General features: G+C 44.4%; 1 protein-coding gene across 1 annotated transcript in view; it reads right to left on the bottom strand.

Moving 5' to 3' along the window:
• Positions 1-1,331: 1,331 nt before the first annotated feature.
• The window catches only part of LEPROT (leptin receptor overlapping transcript), a 52,059-nt gene continuing 28,629 nt past the window's right edge, over positions 1,332-24,761 (bottom strand). Inside the window, exon 4 of the mRNA XM_088442379.1 lies at positions 1,332-9,356. Within this exon, the coding sequence (XP_088298505.1) occupies positions 9,240-9,356 (117 nt within the window). The 3' untranslated portion in view covers positions 1,332-9,239. The remainder of the gene's footprint in view (positions 9,357-24,761) is intronic.

Below are 24,761 nucleotides of genomic sequence, written 5' to 3'. Positions count from 1 at the left end.
ATCCTTTTTCTCTGCGATTGGTCAGGAGCATGTCCCGGGGGGGGGGGGGAAGCACAAATAGCCTGCTTTTTGGCGTTGACAATCTGGTTTGAGGTGCTGGGCATTCCGTTTTGCCCATGGGGCAAGTTTAAAGATCTTCCCATATACTCAAACGGACATACAGCCAGGAAAGCCACCTTCCTCCGGATCAGGAGATGCTGAATTTGGTACTCCTGGAGTTGCCGCCATGTTGACACGCAGATCCGTACACTTCCTGTAACAGCGGATGCATCAGTATCCATCACATGATGTGAAAATGACTAACGAGCTCTGGAAGGTGCATTTGTAATATATACCTGAGCAGAAAAAGCGCCTCCCCTCTTACAGGAACACCTGCAGTGATGTTACTTATACCCGTCAGACCTACAACCCGAGAAATTTCCTGCTCAGACCCGGGAATTTCTCCGGTGCAAATTCCTGGGTATTTGGTCAAGACCCCCCCTTTCACACTACAGTGTCTACCTGGGAAATTCCCGGCTAGACCCCTTTCAGACACAAGCAGGGTTTTTGTTTTCTACACAGAGAATCACAGTTTTCTCATTTAAAGCGGACACTTTCTGGCACACATTAATGAGGTCATGCAACATTAATTCAACAGTGTAACTTAAAAAAAAATTATGGCACATTTGTGTTTTTTAAAACAAAGTTTTATTTAATAAAGGCCTTTATTGACGCTCCTCTCTTGTCCTCTCTCCTCACCAATTCCAGATCGCGGTTCTGTTGCAATATGTCCGGCGTCTCTCTCCGGCTGCTGCTGTTGCTATCATCACCATGCAGCAGGCAGCCGTTTCCAGCCAATCAGGAGCTGTTTGGTGAAGCCCGGGAGTAAATTCCCAGGTAGCACCATTCAGACATGAGCAGGGTTATTTCCTGGTCGATTGGAGGGTTGGCTACCCGGGAACATGTTCCTGGGTAGGTACCTTTCAGACATACGCGACATCCCGGGAATTTGGCCGAGGCAGTTCAAATTCCCGGGAATCTCGGTATGTCTCAAAGGGGTATAACTAATCTCTAGTGATTTGATAAAACTGCACATTCAGGACTTGGCTCAGCCCACGAATGGCAGCATCCACTACGGGTATCCGGCAAATAGACTATAAACATAAGAAAATGCTAAGAGATAAATTCTCTGTGCTCCCCTAGTCTCACTGAACATTTATAGAGAATAAAATTATGAACATAAAACACAAATTGAATGAAATACAGATTGTGGATTTACATAGATGCACTGTACTGTGACAAATAATTCACAATTTCCTGTAATACATAAAAAAAAAATGCAATACTATATATTTCAATAATTGGATGTTTATTGACCAATCCTTTTATACAATGCAATGTTACACAGTTAATAATAATAATAACAGGCAAACCGTTTTTACACAATTTGTTTTTTTTTTTTTTTTTAAAAAGTGCATAATAAATGATTGGGGTGTTCAGCACTGTATTAATTCATAGTTTGAACACTTCCGCTCAGCAGATCTTACAGCTTCCAGGAGACATGTCAATGCTATGAAACGTTCTTGCACAACATGAATTTATCACACTGTGTAAAATTCAATAAAAGTTACATCCCATTGTCCTAAATACAAATAAATCCCACTGCTAGTTGCTTAATTATGTTGCACCTATACAAATGGTTGTGACATTTTACAGGTCAGTTAATTATATATATTTTATCTGTGTCTCTAAAATGGCTCAGACTAAAAGTCAGTACTTAAGGGGGTAGATACAACTAGTCGCGAGAATCTGATATTGCGGCACGAAAACCTGTACTTGCGTCCCATATAGTTCTGAGCAAAAATTAAGCAAGGTTTTACCTACCGCCATAACCAGAAATGCACAATGCTCTGACGGAAACTCTCAGCGAATTAATCCTGAACCACTGTTTTTATTACAAAAATTTTTTTTTATTATTTACATTTTATTCAAAATTGACAACATGACTGTCCACTGTTCCATAAAGGTACATTGATATATTTATACATTGAAAGCTGATCTTTTTAAAATGTGTTTGCTTATCAAAAATACTATTTTTTTTTGTAGTAAAAAGTTTTTGGATTCCAAAAAAAAAAAGGACACCCAAGTACACACAGGTTGTGGGCTGAGCCCGTATGCATGAGAATGTACACAGTGCCTCATGCCTCCTAGGGAATTATGTACATGACGGATGCTATCCCTTTACAAGTTCTACAGATTCATTTATATTGATCGATCTGTAACCGAGGCCCTTGCAGTAGTATGTTTTTCTTTTTCCATTCAAAATAACTTACATATCATTATTTGCCTGCTTACGGCCAGTAATATAGGCAAGATATACGTCCTCTTAAGTCTTCACACCTTCGGACCCTCCAATTCTCAAACTGTATGGACGGATGTCTTACACTCTAAAACACTCACTGTTTTTTTTTTTTGTTTTGTTTTTTTTAGTTCAAAGAGTGGTTAGGAATGGAAGCAAGCCCACCCTAGTAGAGGCTAAACTGTACTGCTGTCCCTTTCTTTGGATCTCAGAAAAGGTTATTCCCCTCAGAAAATAATTTAAAAGTGATTCAGCATACACTGCCATATTACTGTGAATAGCCATCCTATACCATAAAATAAATTGCTGTTAGGAGAAATACATGCTACAACATTGTTTTACCCATTATGGCTGTCACTTTTGAAAAATTCACCGTTTACCCAAATTATTTTCATGCTCTCAGCCAGGGTTGCATAAAATTGGATTTAAATAAAAATAAATAAATCAAAAATGGATTTATTTGATTTAAATAGGATTTTTTATTATTTTTTTTTAAGTAAACATTTTACATTTTTAAACGTTTATTTAAAAAATATATATATATTTTTTTTAAATCCTCTTTATGTCATATAAATCTGTTTTTGCTAAAAAAATAAATAAAAAGAAAGTAAACATTTTATGCAGCCCTGCTCTCAACATACACATACACAGTGCCTCTTTGCAAGAGGGTTCCCGTCCAGCAAAGGACGAATTGTCAGACTGATATATCATCACATATCAACCATTTAAGATAAATAATTTCAATTAAATATAGTGGGTCTGTAGCCTACTTTTCAGAAAATAAGACACACTTATTGATGTCTAGCCATTAGGTGATCCAATTGCACTATTACTTTGTAAGCAGATTATCTCATATCAAAACACTGACAAATGTGCTCTGGTAGGATATACAACAAATTGGGGGTGGGGGGGGGGGGGGAGAAGGTAAACAATGGGACTGTGTACTAAACGGTAAGCACCACCATAGAAACCATTGAATACAATCATCCCTTAACATTTACACAAAATATAAAATAATGGGTGAATCCTCCTTTAGGGCATACTTTGTGAATGGGTTCCCAAAGCCAATTACAGAATGTACTAAAAATCATACCGCTTTCACATCTTGCTTACCCATAAAACCACAGCAAATAGGTATTTTGTGAATTGCAGCTTTAAATATGAAAAGTTACAGGATTTCCTCCGGCTGCCCGTAATCTACACTGAGGCCAATCGCTCTTTAGCAACAGTGTAATTGCACAGTGCTGAGGCATATCATTACTGTCTGCAGATGGAGAAATGCTTTAGTTACAAAGCAAAGGGCTTTCATTCAGCCAAATTAGCAGACAGGGGTTCATACCAGAAATTGAGATGATTTTCTGAAACGAATCAGCCAGAGAGAACGTGTCGTTATAGGGCAACGATCTTAATATAAACAGCATCAACAATGATTTGTCACACTTATGAAAAACACCCGATAGAGGGCGTGTAACCTGAAACAGCCGGTAATCCGAGATAAACTATTAGCGTCAATATCAGGCATGTTGGGTAAATGCAGCCGAAAGATGTCAGTTTTCAGCCAGTGAGGTTCACCATTAACAGTGATGTTAGGAGTGCCCAAGTCTGTGGTTCTCTAGCATGCTGAGACCTGTAGTCCCACGCTGGTACATTGGTCGAGTTTTATCTTTGAAATGGGAAAACATCTGGATGAGAGTTTAAATCGTGAGAGTTTTTTCGAGTCTGAAAAGCGTGAGAGTTTCCATGTTCTCTGACTATTACATTGTCCGAGTTTCCATATTCTCAGACCCTATTACATTGTCCGAGTTTCCATGTTCTCAGACTCTATTACATTGGCCGCGTTTCCATGTTCTCTAACTCTATTATATTGTCCGAGTTTCCATATTCTCAGACCCTATTACATTGTCCGAGTTTCCATGTTCTCTAACTCTATTATATTGTCCGAGTTTCCATATTCTCAGACCCTATTACATTGTCTGAGTTTCCATATTCTCAGACCCTATTATATTGTCCGAGTTTCCATATTCTCAGACCCTATTACATTGTCCGAGTTTCCATGTTCTCTAACTCTATTATATTGTCCGAGTTTCCATATTCTCAGACCCTATTACATTGGCCGGGTTTCCATGTTCTCTAACTCTATTATATTGTCCGAGTTTCCATATTCTCAGACCCTATTACATTGGCCGCGTTTCCATATTCTCAGAGCCTATTACATTGTCCGAGTTTCCATATTCTCAGACCCTATTACACTGGCCGAGTTTCCATATTCTCAGACCCTATTACATTGGCCGCGTTTCCATGTTCTCTAACTCTATTACATTGTCCGAGTTTCCATATTCTCAGACCCTATTACATTGGCCGAGTTTCCATATTCTCAGACTCTATTACACTGGCCGCGTTTCCATGTTCTCTGACTCTATTACATTGTCCGAGTTTCCATGTTCTCTGACTATTACATTGGCCGAGTTTCCATGTTCTCAGACCCTATTACACTGTCCGAGTTTCCATATTCTCAGACCCTATTACATTGGCCGCGTTTCCATGTTCTCTAACTCTATTATATTGTCCGAGTTTACAAAGTGTCAGAGGTTACTGCTAAACTCTCACATTATCTAAACTCTCACCATATTACATTTGGCCCATGTTATCTGTCTAGCAGGGAACATTTTACGTGGTTCATATGAGTGTTCTGTTAAAGGTAAAGTGTCCGTTTAGGAATTCTCCTGTTTTCTAACCATATAAGAAAGAGCGGGGGCTTCCAATAATGAGGCAACACGGCATTTACTTTTTGGGGGATTCATTGAAAATCAGAATTGCCTTGTTGGTGAAGTAGATGTAATAATGGTTATAGGCAGGAAAGCAGAATATAAAAGGCTTATGGTAGGGGTTACGCTGCTGCATAATGTATGTAATTCAAACCCAGTAACAAAATCTGCAATATTACACCATCATTATACACGTATAATATGTCCAGTACACACACATTAAAAGCTGGCATGCTGGAAAAGGGCGATGTAACCAATAGCAACATCCAGCAATAAGCGGGAATTCAACTCAGCGCAAAGTCCATGAATCGCCTCCGGAACAGCCGAACAAAGGGGCTTCACGGCCAGTTAACAGCGCTAATTTTCCCTTGCATCCAACAGCGCAGGGGTAAGAAACGTGAAATTCCAGTTGCTGTGGAACTACACATCCCATAATGTCCTGACACAGCTTTGCTGTTAAGACATGCTACAAATGTGGCAGGGCATGCTGGAATGTGTAGTTCCACAGCAGCAGGAGTGCCAGACATTGTCTACCCAGGCCCTAGAGAGAAACAAGAATATAAGCAATGATTGGCTACCGTAATATACAATGTAACGCAGACAAATATCACGCTAAGTTGAATTCCCCCCCCAATTGTTATTTTACTACTATGGGCCGTATTCAATTTGGAGCGAAAAGCCGTTTTCGGCGCAACTTTTTCTCCAATTCCACTTTTCCCCATATTCAATTTGTCCGACTTTTCGCCGGTGCGGAAAGTCAATGCATCAGACCCGGCAAAAAAGTATCACCTACGAATAGGTGGCGAGAAAAAGTGCACAATTGGGGTTTTGGGGTGCAGACTTCCAAAAACCACCCTGCACCCATTGGACAGTCCCCCAAAGGTAATCTGTGTCAAATTTCTTTTGGGAGACTCCAAAAAAGAACATTCGTTTTGGGGGTCGAAAAAAAAACAAAGTTGGGGGACAAGCTTCTAAACCAGCAAAAGAGACTCGGGGTTTGGGGGGGGGGGGGGGGGGGGGGAAGGCCCCAAGTAAGCACCAGGTGTTTTGATTGCAGGTAGTTGCAGCAGGTGGATTTGTCATGTTTTACAAAACTTCATATTTGCAACTGCAAAATATGCTAGCACCCATTTTCATGTACCCCAAATTTGCTGGGATTACTTATTTTGCCAAAAAACAAACAAACACTTCTTAAATGCTATTCTTCACTACCTTCTAAAAAACGCAAAACAGCAGCTATTGAGACCGTTTAAAAAGCCCACATACCTTTAGCAGGGCTATTCGGGGGATATCCATGTCAGAGAATCTTTTGGGGGGTGTCAGGCGGATCTCCCCCAAAAATGACAGGACTTTTTTGCGGATTTCCTTTTCGCTGGGTCCCGTTTTTGCAGATTTGAAATTGAATATGGGGAATCGCGAGGACGAGCAAAATACTTTATCCCAGCCAAAACCTCCGATGGCGGCGAAAAGTCCGGAAACTGACTCTTCGCTCCAAACTGAATGCGTTAGAAGATGAATGTAAACATTTATCTGGTTGCTAGGGGTTACAGTAACATTTTCCTGTGCACCAGACTATAAATGTTTTGAAAAACAATCTTATACTCCTCCTGATATATACAGAACTTTATACTGGGAACCTTAGAGCACGAGTAAGGCACAAGTTATATACATTGCAATTTAACGATTAGAAAATACACACGCCGCAATAATCTGTGTGCAGATAATACAGTCACAATCTGTATCTGGCGCTTTCTCACGGCCCCTCGTTCCCCAACGCATTTCTCTGATGTTACATCATAGATGCAACATCTTATATCTTTCTAATGCTGTAGTACAGTAACTCTTATTCTCATGGAGAGGCCGCCTGTGTGGACATTTACATGGCGTAGTGTTCATTCTAGCACCCTGAACCTGCCACAACCGTGCAGTTCCCCTTTCCTGCCTGTGGTGTCGCTCTCTGCTCTGGTGCCTCTAGCACATAAACTGCTGAATCTCAGCAGTTTGTTCCATCAGCTGAGTGTGCTAGAACCACCAGAGCAGAAGGACACCACCCCAGGCAGGATAGAGGTACTGCAGAGGTTGTGACAGGTACAGGGTGCTAGAATGAAGACTACACGATGGAACAAACTATTTCGCAGAAAACATCTGCAAATTGCCTCACATGCTTCTACTTTTTTAGCTGAAGTTGGGCTCAATATTACACATTCACCTCCCCAGGTTTGACGCCAATTTTCCCCAGTCTTGAAAACAAATTTAGATTACTTGTCCCTTTACCATTTCCCGTCAGTCAAATGCTAGACCTTAGCAGGCAATCTCACGTTTAGAAACACAGTGTCAGAAAATGTTTGCACCAAACTTTAATAAACAGAATAAAAATGACCATTGCATGATTAGCTCAAAAATTTGGAACAGGCAATAATATTTACACTTGGGCATAATGTGTGGTTGGGTTCGCAGTGCACACTGCCATATGACGTTTCTCAGGTTGTCAATAGGCGTGAAGATGTAGTCATCACCCTGCGGATACATTTGTGGTATAATGCTGACCTAACGAAGGGGCTTACACTCCTACACAGGCTTGTAGAAAATGAATAAGCAATGCTCACATATGACTGGGAAAAGGACAGCACATCTACAGGTTATCAAAAATGAAGCTGTACCATATAGGCACTGCTACAGGTATGGTCTAAATAACAACCAATGCATGCTGCCATACTATTGCATCAAGAACTCGGCCTAATGGGGCTATAAATACGTTGCAGGGGGGGTGGGGGTTGGTTTTCTTTCTATGTACATCAGACTTCCTGTTTGTAGGCTCATTAACCTGGTCCCATCACCTTATCCAAAGTAGTGGTCAGACATTTGGGGCAGAACCAATAGTCCCCCTATTAATTCACTAGGAACATATTAAATGATAGGCTGCATTCTCTGCAATATTGCACAAAGTCCACACAGCAGACATTTCCATTGTGTATAAGCGACAGGATCGCATTGGAGGAAACTCAACTGAGCCCCTCGAAGGCTATAATGAATTATTAAAAAGGGACACGTATTTCAGCGGCTTCAATTCTGGACAATGCTTCATTCTCAGTCTAAATGGAGCTTAATGCGGTTTTTCCTAATGTTTTAGGCTTGTGGGCTGTGTGATTGTGCCAATACCTGTAATACTACGTAATTGCCAAGTGTTGGTTATACAGTTCTACTGTTGCTATGTATGTTACTTAGAACATACCTAGATATGTAATGTACCACGAGTCGATCAGGAAATAAAAAGCTGTGCGTATGGGGGAAGCATTATCCCCATACACACCAGACTTCCTGCTGAAGGGGCAGAAATGGCCAATAAAGAGAATAATAGTATATATTGAGCTACTAAGCGAGGGCACGCACAAAGTCAAACACATAAAGGAACTAAAAACGTACTAAGTAGGATCACTAACATAGGTTGAAATCCAACGGGGACCAGTGTATCCTTAAAGAGACCTCCCAGATCAGGTTAATACCAGACTAGGGGGTCTATTTACTAAGCCTTGGATAGAGATAAAGACGACGGCGATAAGAGCTGATTGGCTGGTACTTTATCTCCATCCAAGGCTTAGTAAATAGACCCCTAGGTGTTGTAAGTATAACCTTCTCTTCTATCCTCAGTGCACCCAGTCTGGAAATAAGGGGCACATTCAGTCTTTAATGCCTGTTCGGAGCATAAAAATGTAGAATAGTTTTGTGAATGAAGTAAGAAATATATAAAAAAAAAAAAAAAGTGCAAAGGGGTGAAAAAATAAAATAAAATAATAAATCCAGTACATACGACACCCCGAACCCGTCCCGCACGTTATTTAGCGTTTCTAAGCTAGCTGCAGACCTGGGAAACCTGTGTAGGACACGTGCGTCATTCAGAGTAAGTGCGTTTATGACCGGAGGAACAATTACAGAACTAAAGAAATGTTAATGCAGAAACACGCAGTGCCACGTATGTACATAGCCTGCCACTCGCTTCATAATGTGATATACACGAGATGAGGCCATGATTAGTACACACACACACGCGTGTCGTACATACATACATAAGATCAGTATGATGCTGTCTGTACAGTACGGCGGGGGGGGACGGGGGGGGGGGGGGGGGTGGTCGGCTTTTACCACTGCTCCCAGCTAAAATCATCCCCTCTTCCGAATACAATGAAGAATCCCAGGATGGTTATGAAGATCACAGCGTTCCCTGCCAGGACCAGGCCGCACGCTCCCCACTCGATCTGGAATACAAACAACACACCTTCAGTAACATGGAAACACAGGTCCCCTCCACCTGCATCCACAATGACATTTGCTTTCATTTACACCTTCTACAAATTGATGGATGTGCAAAACGCGACTCCATTACACACTATTCTGCAGCCAGATATTTGTGTCCCTCCCAGATTCTCTCTCCTTCCTCCAGGGGTCCCTTTGGACACGCACCACCAGGATAAATAGATTCGGCACGTCGTCACTGCTGCTACCCGTCAGATATCCAGCTCCCGCTGCAATCAGGGGGTTTGACGACCATAGCAACCAATCAGTGGCTACCTATCATTTTATAGAATGCACTTTATAAATGCTACCTCACAGCTGATTGGTAGCTATGGCCAAGTTATCCACCAACCCCGGTCCTTAGAACAATTGCAAAGTGTACTGGTACACAATATGAGGCGCTACCTAAAGTCAACTCAATCACGCAATAGAAGTCAATATTTACAGAGAAAGACTCAGGCGATATATATATATATATATATTTGTATATACTATGTACAAAGAGATGATGCTTGTATATCGGGGAAGTCACCCCAGGGTGTATCATCATAAAAAACTAAAAAAAATAGAATGGTGCATATGATACGTTTATATCTAGACACTATGGCCCGTATTCAATTTGAGCTGAGCCGCGAAACATCTTCGCGGCCCGGACTTTTCGCCTGTTTTGCAGTCGGAAAAGTATCGCGCGCGTGCCCGTGTATTGCCGTATTCAATTTGAAAGTAGGTGAAAACGGGACCCGGCGAAACAAACAAGCGGAAAGTAGCGTCAGATTTGGGGAAATCAGCCTGACACCCTCCAAAAGATGCTCTGACATGGGGGTTCCCTATGGTACCCCCATGATATGGCTTGCTGAAGGTATTTGGTGTTTTTAAACGGGCTCAATAGCTGCTAAATAGAGTTTTTGTATAAGTGGTGCAGAATAGTATTCAGGAGAATTTTTTGCTGAAAATAACTTATCCCAGCAAACTTGGGGTACTTGAAAATGGGGGTCAGCATATTTTAAAGTTGCTAAAGATTAAAAAATCGTGAAAATTCCACCTGCCGCAATCACCTGCAATGAAAAAGTCAAGACCCAGAGTCAAGTTCGCTAGTTTTTATCTTTGTCCCCCAACTTTTTTTTTTTCGCCCCCAAATTCAAAGTGATTTTTTGGGGTGTCCTCAAGTGGTTTTTTTTTTTTTTTAAATTGACAGAGTTTACCTTTGGGGGACTGCCTGAAGGCTGCACGGGGTTCCCGCAACATTTCACCCCAAAACCCCAATTTTGCACTTTTTTCCGCCTGGTATTCATAGGCAAAACTTTTCTGCCAATTACATTGCACTGACTTTCCGCCTAGGCGGAAAGTCTTTCAAATTGAATACGGAAATGACATCATCGGCGAATAGTTTTTGCAAAAAACATGGGAAAACGGCTTTTCGCTTCAAATTGAGTACGGGCCTATATTTCAATTTGTATATTGTAAATAACCCTCATTTGAGACACATACTGTATCATAAGAAAGAAAAGAAAGACTGTGAGTAACCGTTAAAAGTAAAAAACGCTTATTTATTTTTACTCTATGCAATTTATAAAATGATCATATGCAATCAATAATAAAACCAAATTTGACACCCTATAACTCATGTGTAGGGGTATGTTTTTGTCCACCAGAGGAGAAATCTCTTCCCAAAAAAAGGAGAAGGATCGCTGTATGATGTACAATATGAGTCCATGAAATACATATAATTACCGGTACCACTCGGTTCAATGGCAAGTTTTTAGCAGTATCGTTAATAATAACCTGCAGCCCGTGCAGTCCCTTGGCTGTGGTATATTCCCATGAACAATTGTATCCAAAGTGGCTTATACTTCTGAATAATCCGTCTCTTTTATACTATAGATCCTTTCCTCCGGAATGCTTGTACGATGAAAAGTCCAGTAATAGATGGAGAGTCCTCCGGTTGGTGGGACTGACGCGTTTCGCTGTCACTGACAGCTTTCTCAAAGGCAGTAGTCCGTAGCAGGAGTCCTCAAAACCCTTCTCCTTGTACTGGTTACTTTGAATGCCACCCAACGTTCTCCTAAAGAGACAGAAGTCTATATGGTCTGCCTCCGATATATCGCCTCCTCTTCCCTTTCCTCAGGGTTATGGACCTCCACTCAGTGTCCAGCGTCCCTTACCCCCCGTTCGCTCCCTAAAGAGCGACGATGGATCAAAAAATTCTCTGGTTCATCATTCTAATTGATGTTGCGGTGTTTTCAATTTAATGTGCAATGTTTTTGTATTCAGATCATGTGTTAAATAAAAGTACTTTTACTAGTGGTATCGGTGCGTGGCATTGACAATAGTAATTCCTGTTTTGTAGACTTTCTACAGTCCTGGATCATACAGCGCTACATTTTATACCAAGGGGGGTTGTCTGACGTTGGCAGTGAGAAGTGTAAATTAATGAATGCAGTTCACAGGTTTGCAGAACATATAAACCCCGAGACTGCATGTGAGACCTCTAGAAAGTAACGTTGTAGGTTTTTTTTTCTGTTGTACTGTACTTACCTCCCCGTTCTTTAGGGGTTAGTGTTTTGTTCTTGTTTGGGGTTTTTTGACAGATCCAATTAAAATTTTAAAATGAAAAAAAACAAAAAACCTCACGGCCTGTGATTAGAGATAAAATCTCAACATCTCTACGGGCCAATATTAAAAGTTATTGGAAGTTTTCTTATGTTAAAGAACAAGGGGTCATCATGATAAGTTTCAGAAAGTTTCTTAAAAATCTTATTCTGAATATTGAACGAGAGTTTTTTCTGATCTCCTCTTCAGGGAAAGTCTTGTAAGTGCCAGAAAACTATGTGCAAAACTGATTGCCCCTGGGTTTATTTTGACAGATGCAGTAATAGCCAGAACTGGAACATGTCTACACAAAGCCACAAGAGATCTGTCCTATATAGATACTTATCTTGATTATTCCAGGGAACACGAGCGCCATCTAGAGGCAGTATGTCTGGTTAGGCCTAATTTCTTGATCTGTATTTAAACGTCTGCACAGCTAATACACAAAATATATAAGTATACACACATGCACCTCTAATGTTAAAATTTGTCACATATTCCCTTTCGATATAATGTAAACAAAAATGAGCTTTAAATCCCTGCCTTAATAACACCAGAGGTAAAACAACCATCTCCTTTCTTATATCTAGCTTTGCCAGACATAGGGAGCAGTCACCTTACATGCATTGGCTGGGAACGAGATCCAGGACCCTGACCATCTGACAAGACCTGTGATTATATGCTCCAGGCTAACAATAGAGGCTGTGGGTAAATCACTATTACAGATATTTCCCCGTGTGTACCTGGACAAACCATGTTGTAATGCAAGGGGTGCAACTTGTACATACTTTTTTTTTGCACATGGGGTAAAATACTGTCTGGTTTTGCATGTAGCCCACAAATGCTGGGTTGCATTATGTTTACACTGCAATTTAGATTTTCCGTTTGGATACGCCCCTCCCAAATCTAAGGCTGGGTTCACACCTCAACAACCGGCAATCGTACCGATGTTCAGGGCGATTTGCCTTCACCTTGGACATCGCATGATTGCCGGTAAGATTTAATGAACGACAGGAACAATCACTGTACCGCCCTTCAAGAATTCGGTGTATCCGGAAAGTATTCACAGCGCTTCACTTTTTTCACATTTTGTTATGTTACAGCCTTATTCCAAAATGGAATAAATTTATTTTTGTTCTCAAAATTCTACCCACAATACCCCATAATGACAACGTGTAAAAAGTTTTTTTGAGATTTTTGCAAATGTACCCTTCCCCAGATTTGTGCCTCGAGACAATCCTGTCTCGGAGGTCTACAGACAATTCCTTGGACTTTATGCTTGGTTTATGCTCTGACATGCACTGTCAAGTGTGGGACCTTATATATACAGGTGTTTTCCTTTCACAATCATGTCCAATAAACTGAATTTACCACAGGTAGACTCCAATTAAGCTGTAGGAACATCTCAAGGATGATCAGCGGAAACAGGATGCACCTGAGCTCAATATTGAGCTTCATGGCAAAGGCTGTGAATACTTATGTACATGAGATTTCATAAGCTGCATACACACACACACAACGATTTTGTTATGAACGATTTTATGAGCGATTATCTGCCAGATTTTTTAAAGTGTTATGAACGATTTTTTGAACTACAAAGATTTTTGTAACTTTCCTTAATGAAAATCGTTCAGTTGGTCAGTCTGACTGAACTACAAACGGGAACGCGCATGAACGATAATCGTTCATCGTTATACCTCAGAAACTGAACGATTTTTTGAACGATAACGACGTCGTTATAGTTAATACGTTCAAAAAATCGTTACGTGTGTATGCACCTTTAGTTTTGCAAAAATCTCAAAAAAACTTTTTACACGTTGTCATTATGGGGTATTGTGTGTAGAATTTTGAGGACAAAAATGAATTTATTCCATTTTGGAATAAGGCTATAACATAACAAAATGTGGAAAAAGTGAAGCGCTGTGAATACTTTCCGGATGCACTGTATGTACACAGCCTCACATGCGATATCGTGTGATTGACTGTGCAGCGCGGATAATCACACGATATCGCATGCGACTGCGGGAGCGCGTAAAATCGGGCATACACACTGCACGATATGCCCGATTTGACCAAATCGTGCAGATATCGTCCTGGTGTGTATGCACCCTAAATCTCGCAGCACATTTTATATCTGCCTCCCTGCAGTGCAGCCTGGTGTTACCAAGATGCACAGTTATACCACTTTCAGACTAAAAAATCCCTAAAACCTGGGTTTTTACCATATCTTTCAACCCGGGAAGGACTCGGGAATTTGCTCCTAACCCCCCCTTTCACACAGCACATAATTCCCGGGTCGACCCCTTTCACACAGAACACAGATTATCCCTGCAATATAGAGTGTGTCATAATAAATGGACTGCTTTATGGCACACAGAGATGAGGTCATGAAAAGTGCAGCCCGTGCACTGCCATCTCAGCCAATCAGCGCTGCTTACTATGCCCGGAGTAGAAAAACCCGGTTCGGCACCTTTCAGACAGCAACCAACCCGTGTAAGACCCGGGAAAATCCCAGGTAAATACCTGGGTCGGAGAACCAGGAATTAGGTCCCGTGTTGACCCTTTCAGACAGAAAAAAAACCTGGGTCGACCCGGCTAGAGCCGGAAAATTACCGCGTTCTTTTCTCTGTCTGAAAGGGGTATTACTTGCTCTTTTTTACTCTATTCCCAAATCTGAATCAGGCTCATTACTGCTTAATACGGTAAGCCAATGTCGAAGCTGAATAATTGGCTGAGACAAGTTCAGTTTAAGATTTAATCGCGATGACGCCATCTTGCGATTGGCCGCAAGACGCCATTTTGCGAATGGCCGCCTAAGCGCCATTTTAGATAAACTCACATTTTAGTACACATTTTAGTACACGTGGCGATAATACTATTAGCACCATGCGATTGCATCTTTCACCATTTCTCATACACACATTAATACGCACAATTGCGCTGTTAACTAGTCGCATATTAGCGAATGCATAGGACTTTGTATGAAACCGCTGTTTTATTAGCTTTATGCGTACGCATCTGCCCCAAGTTAACTAGCGTCCTTATATCAAACCCCGAATACTCACACATTACATATTCACACATAGGTTCAATAAGCTTTAAAGTATATGATTTAAGTTGGTTCAGTTAGTTTAAATGCTGAGAAATAAAGATATTTGATAACTAAGGTATTATACATGCTAAACAAGTCGTGTTTGGTTTCGTACTGATGCGTACTCTTTTTACAGTATTCCGGTGTTATCGGTGGGGAGATCGCATCATGCATTCTCGAGTTATGGATCACAGAGACTACAAGCAACAAAATGTATATTTCATGAACAACTGTTAGGATGTTACATGGGGCGGGAAGGGAAAGACCCCCAGCTGTTAGAGGCAGGGAGAGTCTATTTGAACCAGCCTGTTAAATGCTCTGTAACAGATGCTTCTCCCCTGGGAACCAATGACATCAGCAAACTTCTCTATTGTCCTGTCTATTCTGGGGGGGTATAAATATGTGTGTTCAAACGCTGGGTTCTTAGTCTTCGTGCTGAATGCTGAATGACGAGGGGTCTCTTGCTGATGCCTATCTTCGGGTCCGGAAGCGCTGCGTATGTATACTGTACTTGGGTCTGTATAATTCCTTTTGCGCCTAAATTGTGCCTGGATCAATTGCGTGTAACTGTCTGAACTTTTACTTGAATAACACTTTGTGCTTTGGAACCACAGATTCCAGGTCTAAGTCTATATTTACTGTATGACTGCATACGCAAATTAGCGTCATCCTCAGAAGGTATAGGCAGGTTATCAGAAGGTATAGGAAGGAGTGTATAGAGGTTCTGATCCAATATCGTTACCAATCTTCCCTCATTTTCCTGAGCAACTCTGTGGGGTGCTGGGAAAAATGAATGAAGTTACTGGATGGGAAACAACAAAAAAAGTGTTGAGAAATCCTCTGCTGCCTCAAACGTACCTGATCTCTCAAACATAAAATGAAAACATACAATTTAACAGTTCGAGAAAAATGACATTACATCCTACCACACACACAGAGGAAAATGGCCGTTTTCGCCGTTGTTTGCAAATCGGCCATCAGATCTGCCGATATATCGGTCGATTTGCACACGATTTTGCCAACGACGGCGAAAACTGCCATTTTTTGCCTAAAACTGGAGAAAACTTTTCTCCAGCCTAGGGCAGGCGAAAAAATTAGCAAAATCCCTATTTTTGGGTAAAAATGTGGGGATTTCTTGCAGAACAGTTTGGACAGCCCCCACAATGATACTTTAGCGGAAAAAAAATAAAAATCGTAAGCTGCGCACTTTGGCGAAAAACGACCTCGGAAATTTCGGTCCAAATTTTTTTTTTTTCACGAAAAATGCGTTTAACGTATTGGGGCTGGTATTTCAGAGGGCCATAAGGATGCGCCAATTATTTTATATGTCGCAAGTGGCTTGCGCAGGCGGTTTTTTATAACCACTATGCGATGTTTAGAACACTTGACGCACCCTTATGGCCCTCCAAAATACCAGCCCCATTAGGTTAAACATATTTTTCATGGAAAACACCAAACAATTTTGACCGAAATTTCAGGGGTCATTTTTCGCCAAAGTGCGCAATTTACGATTTTTTTTTCGCTAAAGTATCATTAGGGGGGCTGTCCAAAGGGTTCTGAAAGAAATCCCCACATTTTTAGCCAAAAATAGGGACTTTTTTTTTTTTTTTCACCTGATCTGGGATGGAGAAAACTTCTCTCTAGTTTTTTTTCTCAAATTGCGTTTTTCGCCGCTAATTGAATACGGCCCTATATGTTCTACTTAATGGCAATCGGAAGAATGGAGAACAGCTGCAGAAATGTAAGGTTGTATATAGGGAAACCTGCAACTCCACAAAACTCTCCTTTCAGCATCAAAACTCTGCTTGCCAATATTTTAGCAGTTACAATGAGGCCAAGGCTGATCTGCATTACGATGATGTCTAGTGTGTACCGACCTCGTTAGGGTCGGGACCTGGCATACACACTTGCAGATACCGGCAGCGACAGAACGACAGTGGGGGCAAAGCTGCATTCGGCAGCATAGCCCCCGCTGACGATAACGCTCGTCGGACCTGCAGGAGCGCGCATTGTCAGTGACAATAGTAGGCACACACACTGGACGATATGAACGTTTTGTCGCCCCTATGCGTCAGAATCGGTCAAATCGTTCATAATATTGGCCCTGATTCAGAGCCGGACGCTCTGACCAGAGCGCTCGCTCTGAATCAGGGCCCACCTCCATTAATATGGAGCGTCCTCCTGGACGCTCGTATAGCTGTGGGTCACCACCCACAGCATATACGAGCGTGCAGGATGATGGTCGCGATGGTCTTGACCATCGCGACCATCGAAACTGCGAGCAGAAGCCTGCGGTTGAGTTTTTCAACCGCAAGGCCAGGAGTGATTTTGGCTCTATCAGAGCCAAAATCACTCCCACTGACATCACTAGTGATGTCAGTGGGGCCGGCTTCAGATGGTAGGCGTTCCCTTGGGAACGCCTCCGTCTGGCAGGCACGCCCCCGGCACGCCCACCAAAGGGGGCGTGCTGTCAGTCACCATCGACAGCACGCCCCCTTTGATGAGAAACTCCGAGCGAAGGAAAGTCCTTCGCTCGTAGGGTCTTGCGCATGCGCACGACGGAGCTCCCTCCGTCGTGCGCATGCGCAGTGCGGACCATCGACCCACTTGCGAGCGGACAGCCGCTCGCGAGTGGGTCTGAATGAGGGCCATTGTCTAGTGTGTACCCAGCTTTACATTAGACGTATGGGCTTGGCCGTGACGTCGCGGGGTAGAGAGGGAGTAGTAGCGCTGTGTTGGGGATGCTCCGGGTTGATTTCCTTCCCTTCCGCCGGAGGTAATGCAGTTCTGCTTCCAGTCCGGGGTTTATGAGAACCGCCGCGAATGGGAAGAAAGATCGACCATTTCCAGTGGAAGTGTTTGCGTTCCATACGTGGAACGCAAATCGGCGAATTCATGTTATTCATTCTTTTTAAACTCTGTATTTACATTATCTTAGGATATTAATATTATACATACAAGTCCATGTTATAGGATATATTTATCTTCCTTATGGGACAAGGTGAAACCAGGATTACCATTTTTTAATCATTCGGGCTTCTCCCCGCCCCTAATAAAGGAGGAGGGACTGACTAGGGTATTTAAGTTGATTCTCTGGCACAATCATTCACACCTTCATAAAGACTGAGGTCGAAACGCGTTGGTGGATTTGTTAGAGAACCTATGTAGACTTGGAGTGACATTCTCTGTTAGCGGGGCAGTCCGGATCTGTTCACGTTCCAGGTGATTGTTATCTTGTTCCATCTACTCCTGTGTATATAGTATTGGTCACTTTTATTGGATTTTAGTATAAAAAACCTATTTTGAAACCTACTCTGCTCCTAATACCAATATTTCATATGCTTCATGTAAATGAGGTGAATAAGAAAGTAAGTGGACGGAGAGAATTTAAAGGGACGAGGTAAAAGAAACCTTGATACGACTATCACAATGTACATCACTGTGAGTTGGGGTACGCCCACCTTTCTACCTACTAATGTTTATACAATTTCATTGTTTGGTACCGAAGATAAAGAAACCTTTTTTGGTGGTTTGTACTCCGTTTTTAACGTGAAGACAGCATGTGGTTGATATATTGAATATCCGAAATAGAGAACTGTTAAATCCTCATGCATATTTAAGAAGTACTACACCATTGGTTTCTCTTTTTTCTCTCTCCTGAGGAATATCTGTGATTCACTTCGTCGCTTTGAAGATTGGAACACTATGAGCCATATTCAATTAGAGGCAAAGTTTTCGCCTGTCCGACTGTTCGCTTCATTCGCCTGTTTCAGAGACGAATTTATTCCGTGCTCGTCCCCGCTTTTCGCCTAATTCAATTGCAAAACAGGCGAACACGGAAACAGGCGAATACGGAACAGGTGAAAAGTATTGAAAGAACTGGGGAAATCAGTCTGTACCCCAGAAAAAGATGCACTAACATAGGGAATCAGTATAGATGTGTACTAATAGCCCTAATAAAGCTATTTTGTGTACTTAAGTTGTGTAAATTGCTTGCTATTAGCGTTTTTGTAAAAGTGGTGAAGAATGGCATAAAGCTGTAGTTTGTGGTGAAAATAAGAATTCCTGTCAAATTTGGGGTGCTTGAAAATGGGTGCAAGCATGTTTTTATGTCTCTAAAATGAACTTTTAAAAAACGTGAAAAATCCACCTGCTGCATGCACCTGCAATCCCAAAAACACCCGACCTATACTTGTGGACCCCCAAGAAGTCTTTTTCGCTACTTTTAATGTTTATCCCCCCACTTTTTAAATTTACACCCCAAAAATGTTATGTCTTTTTTGGGGTGTTCTTAGGTTTTAGTTTCTGGTTTTTTTTTGCGTATTTGTCCTTTGCGGGGGCTGTCCCAAGGGGTCTGAGTTGTTTCCCCACGTTTGCACCCCAAAAGAAAGATTTTGCATTTCTTTTTCACCAGCTATTGATTGGAGAATAATTTTTGGAGAAGTGTTCAGGCGAAATTGTCCTGGAATTGAATTTGGCGAATTTTTTTTTAGGCGAATTTTTCACAAAAAAACAGGCGAATATGTCTTTTTGCCTCTAATTGAATTCCCCTCTATACGATTGACAGAACGGAAGTTGTCTGGAGCCGATTGGAAATAAGTGACTGATACAAATAACAAGAGATATGGTAAGAACTTACCTTTGTTATCTCTGTTTCTACGAAGTCCATAGGGTCCACAGGGTGACCTTGGGGTATAGCTGGATCCTGGATCCTCGGGCACCACGGAGTTAAAGCTTTTAGCTGCTCCCAGGATGCACTTGGGTCCAACCTCCCCTATACCCCGCCCCCGAGCCACAGGCACCTCAGTTGGTAAGCAGCCCAGGCCGGAGGAGGAGACGAAACAGAGAGAAGGAAGACTGGAACACACAAGAACCATACTCACAGAAATGGGAGACGGAAAACCGGTGACCAGTCACAGAGCCCATATGAAGCCAGGTGCGTCAGGGCGGGTGCCCTGTGGACCCTATGGACTTCGTAGAAACAGAGATAACAAAGGTAAGTTCTTACCATATCTCTTGTTTTCTACTTCAGGGTCCATAGGGGTCCACAGGGTGACCTTGGGGATGTCCCAAAGCAGTCCAACTAAGGGCGGGGACGCTCCTGTGCTGATAGGAGAACCCGGCGCCCAAAGGATGCATCCTGAGAGGCAAAGGTGTCAAACGCATAGAACCTCAAAAAGGTCTGAATGGAAGACCAGGTGGCCGCCTTACAGAGCTGAACAGCAGAGGCGCCACGGCTAGCAGCCCAAGAAGGGCCCACGGACCGAGTGGAATGAGCCTTAACAGAGGCTGGAACAGCTAAACCCTCCTGCATATAAGCCTCAATAATAACAGAACGAAGCCAACGGGCTAGAGTCTGTTTGTTGGCAGGCCAACCCCTCTTGTGAAAACCAAAGAGGATAAACAAAGAATCCGACTTCCTCACAGAACTAGTCCGGTCCACATAAACCTGGAGTGCCCTTACAACGTCTAAGGAAGTCTCCCCAGCCGAAAGATCAGGTGACTGAAAGGCTGGTACAACAATTTCCTGATTAATGTGGAACCTGGAAACCACCTTAGGCAGGAAATCAGGACGAGTGCGAAGCACCGCTCTGTCCTGATGAAAAATCAGAAAAGGGGGACGACAAGAAAGCGCCCCCAAATCTGAAACCCTCCTGGCAGAAGCAATTGCCAAGAGGAAAACAGTTTTAAAAGTTAGCCACTTGAGCTCCACTGACTCCAAGGGCTCAAAAGGAGGACCCTGTAAGGCCCTAAGAACCACCGCCAAATCCCACGGGGCCACAGGTGGCACAAAGGGAGGCTGGATTCTCAAAACACCCTGGAAAAAGGTGTGTACGTCCGGCATAGCAGCGATCCTGCGCTGGAACCACACCGACAGACCAGACACGTGTACCTTCAGTGAAGAAAGACGTAATCCTAAGTCCAAACCGGACTGAAGGAAAGCCAGAATACGCGAAACTCGGAACACCTGGGGATCATAGTTTCTGGCCTCGCACCACTGAAAGTAAGTGTGCCACACTCTGTGATAGATCCTCGCGGAAGTAGGCTTGCGCGCCCTCAGCATGGTGGTAATAACGGAGCTAGAAAAGCCCCGAGACCTCAGGACGGCTGTCTCAAGAGCCACGCCGTCAAAGATAGTCGACCCAGATCCGGGTGAAGACAGGGCCCCTGAGACAACAGGTCCCGCCGTTGAGGTAGGAGGTACGGAGCGTCGATGGACAGGCTCCGCAGATCGGAGTACCACGGCCTTCTGGGCCACGCTGGGGCCACCAGGATCAGTGTGCCTCCGTCCTGTTTGAACTTGCGCAGGACCCGAGGCAGCAGAGATATCGGAGGGAACAAGTAAGCCAGTTGAAACAGCCATTTCACCGACAGCGCGTCTATCAGACTTGCGCCTGCGTCCCTTGTCCTTGACCCGTACACAGGCAGCTTGTGATTGTAACGGGACGCCATCAGGTCCAGCTCTGGCAGCCCCCACTTGTCCACGAGTAGTTGGAATACCTCTGGATGAAGCGACCATTCCCCGGGATGCACATCGTAACGGCTGAGGAAGTCTGCCTCCCAATTGAGGACTCCTGGGATGAAAACTGCAGAGAGAGCTGGAAGATAGCGCTCCGCCCAAGCCAGGACGCGGGACACCTCCGACATCGCAGCTCGACTGCGAGTCCCTCCCTGGTGATTGATGTACGCCACCGTGGTGGCGTTGTCTGACTGCACCTGAACGGCCCTTCCGTGAAGAGCGGTGCCGGACGACTGCAGGGCTCTGTATACTGCCCGCAGTTCCAGGATGTTGATGGGAAGAATCGCTTCCTCCGCCGACCAACGACCCTGAAGTGACAAGGAGCCTGTCACCGCCCCCCAACCCCGGAGACTGGCATCTGTCGTGAGCAGAACCCATTCCGGGATCCAAAAGGGGCGCCCCTCCAGGAGATGCGCTGTCTGCAGCCACCAGGCTAGGGACAGACGCACCTCCGAGGACAACACCAGCATCTGAGAGCGGATCCTGTGTGGCAATCCGTTCCATTCTGAAAGAATCAGCCCCTGCAGGGGCCTGGAATGGAACTGGGCAAACTCCACCATGTCGAATGCCGACACCATGGACCCCAAAACTCTCATCGCTGAGTGCACCGACACTCTGCCACTGCTCAGACAACTGTGAATCCGCAGCTGTAAGGAGGAGACCTTCTCTGGAGTCAGAAAAATCCGTTGCTGACGAGAGTCCAGCAGGGCCCCCAAATGAACCATCCGTTGTGATGGGATGAGGGAGGATTTCTTCCAGTTGATCAACCAGCCGTGCGCCTGTAGACAAGCGACCGTCAGGTGGAGATGCTGGATCAGTACCTCCGGGGAGCTTGCCAGCAAGAGGAGGTCGTCTAGATACGGTAGCAACCGTATCCCCTGGCTCCGAAGGTGAGCCGCCATGACCGCCATCACCTTGGTAAATACCCTTGGTGCCGTGGAGAGACCAAAGGGTAGAGCCCTGAATTGGTAGTGGTTGTGGAGAATAGCAAACCGCAGAAACCGTTGGTGCGATGTTGCTATAGGCACATGGAGGTAGGCGTCCTGGATATCCAGGGAGACCATATAATCCCCCGGTTCCATCGCCAGTATGATGGAACGCAAAGTTTCCATCCTGAATTTGGGAACCCTGAGAAACCTGTTCAGGGACTTCAAATTGAGGATGGGGCGATGAGAGCCATTGGGTTTCTGCACCAGAAACAGCGTAGAGTAATACCCCATCCCACGTTGAGACTGTGGTACGGGTATAATGACCCCCGCCGTCAGCAAGGCCTCTATGGCTTCCTGAACCTGCAAGGCCTTGGTTTTGTCCTGAGAAGGACTTGTGCAAAAAAACTGGCAAGGCGGCCTGTGCCGAAAAGACAGGGCGTACCCCTGGGAGACCACTTCTCGCACCCAGGCATCCGTGGTGGTATTGTGCCAGCACTGGGCGAATTGAAGAAGTCGGCCTCCCACTCTGGGGTCCCCCAGAGGGAGGCCCGTCCCATCACGCAGAAGGCTTATCTTCTGGCTTGGAAGAAGGGCGCCTAGCACTCCAGGCTTGCTTCTTTGGCTTTGTGGCGGTCTTGGGTGCGGACTGCCTCGGGAAGGACTGACCCTTTGCCTTGCCCTGAACCCGAAAGGAACGAAACGCCGAGCTCCGGACCTTAGCAGGTGTAGTAGCTGAAGGGAGGAAGGCTGACTTGGATTTTGCCAGGGTATCTACTATTTTGTCCAGGTCCGGACCAAATAGTAATTCCCCATTAAAAGGTAAGGCCTCCAAGCCTTTCTTTGAATCCGCGTCTGCTCTCCAAGACCGCAACCACAAGGATCTACGAGCAGACACTGCTGCCGCCGAAACCCTAGAGGTCAACAGGCTAGCATCCAAAGATGCTTCTCCAATGTAGGAGGCGGCATCTCTCATCTGTCCTTGCTGGAGCTTGCCAGCAAGAGGAGGTCGTCTAGATACGGTAGCAACCGTATCCCCTGGCTCCGAAGGTGAGCCGCCATGACCGCCATCACCTTGGTAAATACCCTTGGTGCCGTGGAGAGACCAAAGGGTAGAGCCCTGAATTGGTAGTGGTTGTGGAGAATAGCAAACCGCAGAAACCGTTGGTGTGATGTTCCCATCACGCAGAAGGCTTATCTTCTGGCTTGGAAGAAGGGCGCCTAGCACTCCAGGCTTGCTTCTTTGGCTTTGTGGCGGTCTTGGGTGCGGACTGCCTCGGGAAGGACTGACCCTTTGCCTTGCCCTGAACCCGAAAGGAACGAAACGCCGAGCTCCGGACCTTAGCAGGTGTAGTAGCTGAAGGGAGGAAGGCTGACTTGGATTTTGCCAGGGTATCTACTATTTTGTCCAGGTCCGGACCAAATAGTAATTCCCCATTAAAAGGTAAGGCCTCCAAGCCTTTCTTTGAATCCGCGTCTGCTCTCCAAGACCGCAACCACAAGGATCTACGAGCAGACACTGCTGCCGCCGAAACCCTAGAGGTCAACAGGCTAGCATCCAAAGATGCTTCTCCAATGTAGGAGGCGGCATCTCTCATCTGTCCTAACAACGCCCCCTGGACGTCCGGAAATTCATCCGTAAACGTGTCCTCCAAGGCGTTGGCCCACCCCTCAATGGCCTTGGCCACCCAGGAGATGGCCATGGACGGCCGGGCTACAGCCCCTGAGAGAGAATAAATAGACTTTAGACAAGTCTCCACCTTCCTGTCCGTAGGATCCTTCAGCGAGGATATAGACGGCAATGGCAAAGTAGCACTCCTGATGAGGCGTGTTACATGGGAATCGACTGCAGGCGGAGTTTCCCATTTCTTACAATGCGCTTCCGGGAATGGATAATTGGACGCCAAGCGTTTCTGTGGCAGGAAACGCTTACTGGGCGTCTGCCAGGCCACCGCCATGTGATCAGTCAACTGATCAGACAAGGGGAACGCTGTAGAAGTAACCTTAGCTTTTTTAAAACTAGGATACCTTGACTTGGGAGCGGGTGCCTCATCCTCAATCAGAAGAATAGCCCGCACCGCCTTAACCAGAGCCCGCACATTGATGGAAGACTTAGTGTCTACCTCCTGGACTGAGGCATCTGAGGCTGAGTCATCCTGTACCTCACCATCATCCGAGAACCCCTCAGAATCCGAAAGATGTGCAGCCTGTGCCATGACTGAGCGTTTAGACGCCCTGGAGG

The sequence above is a fragment of the Taudactylus pleione genome, unplaced genomic scaffold (genome assembly GCF_031769625.1).
Source record: "Taudactylus pleione unplaced genomic scaffold, aTauple2 ptg000310l, whole genome shotgun sequence".
Taxonomy (NCBI): Eukaryota; Metazoa; Chordata; class Amphibia; order Anura; family Myobatrachidae; genus Taudactylus; species Taudactylus pleione.
The sequence above is the reverse complement of the archived record's forward strand: the minus strand, read 5'-3'. Positions and strand labels throughout refer to the sequence as shown.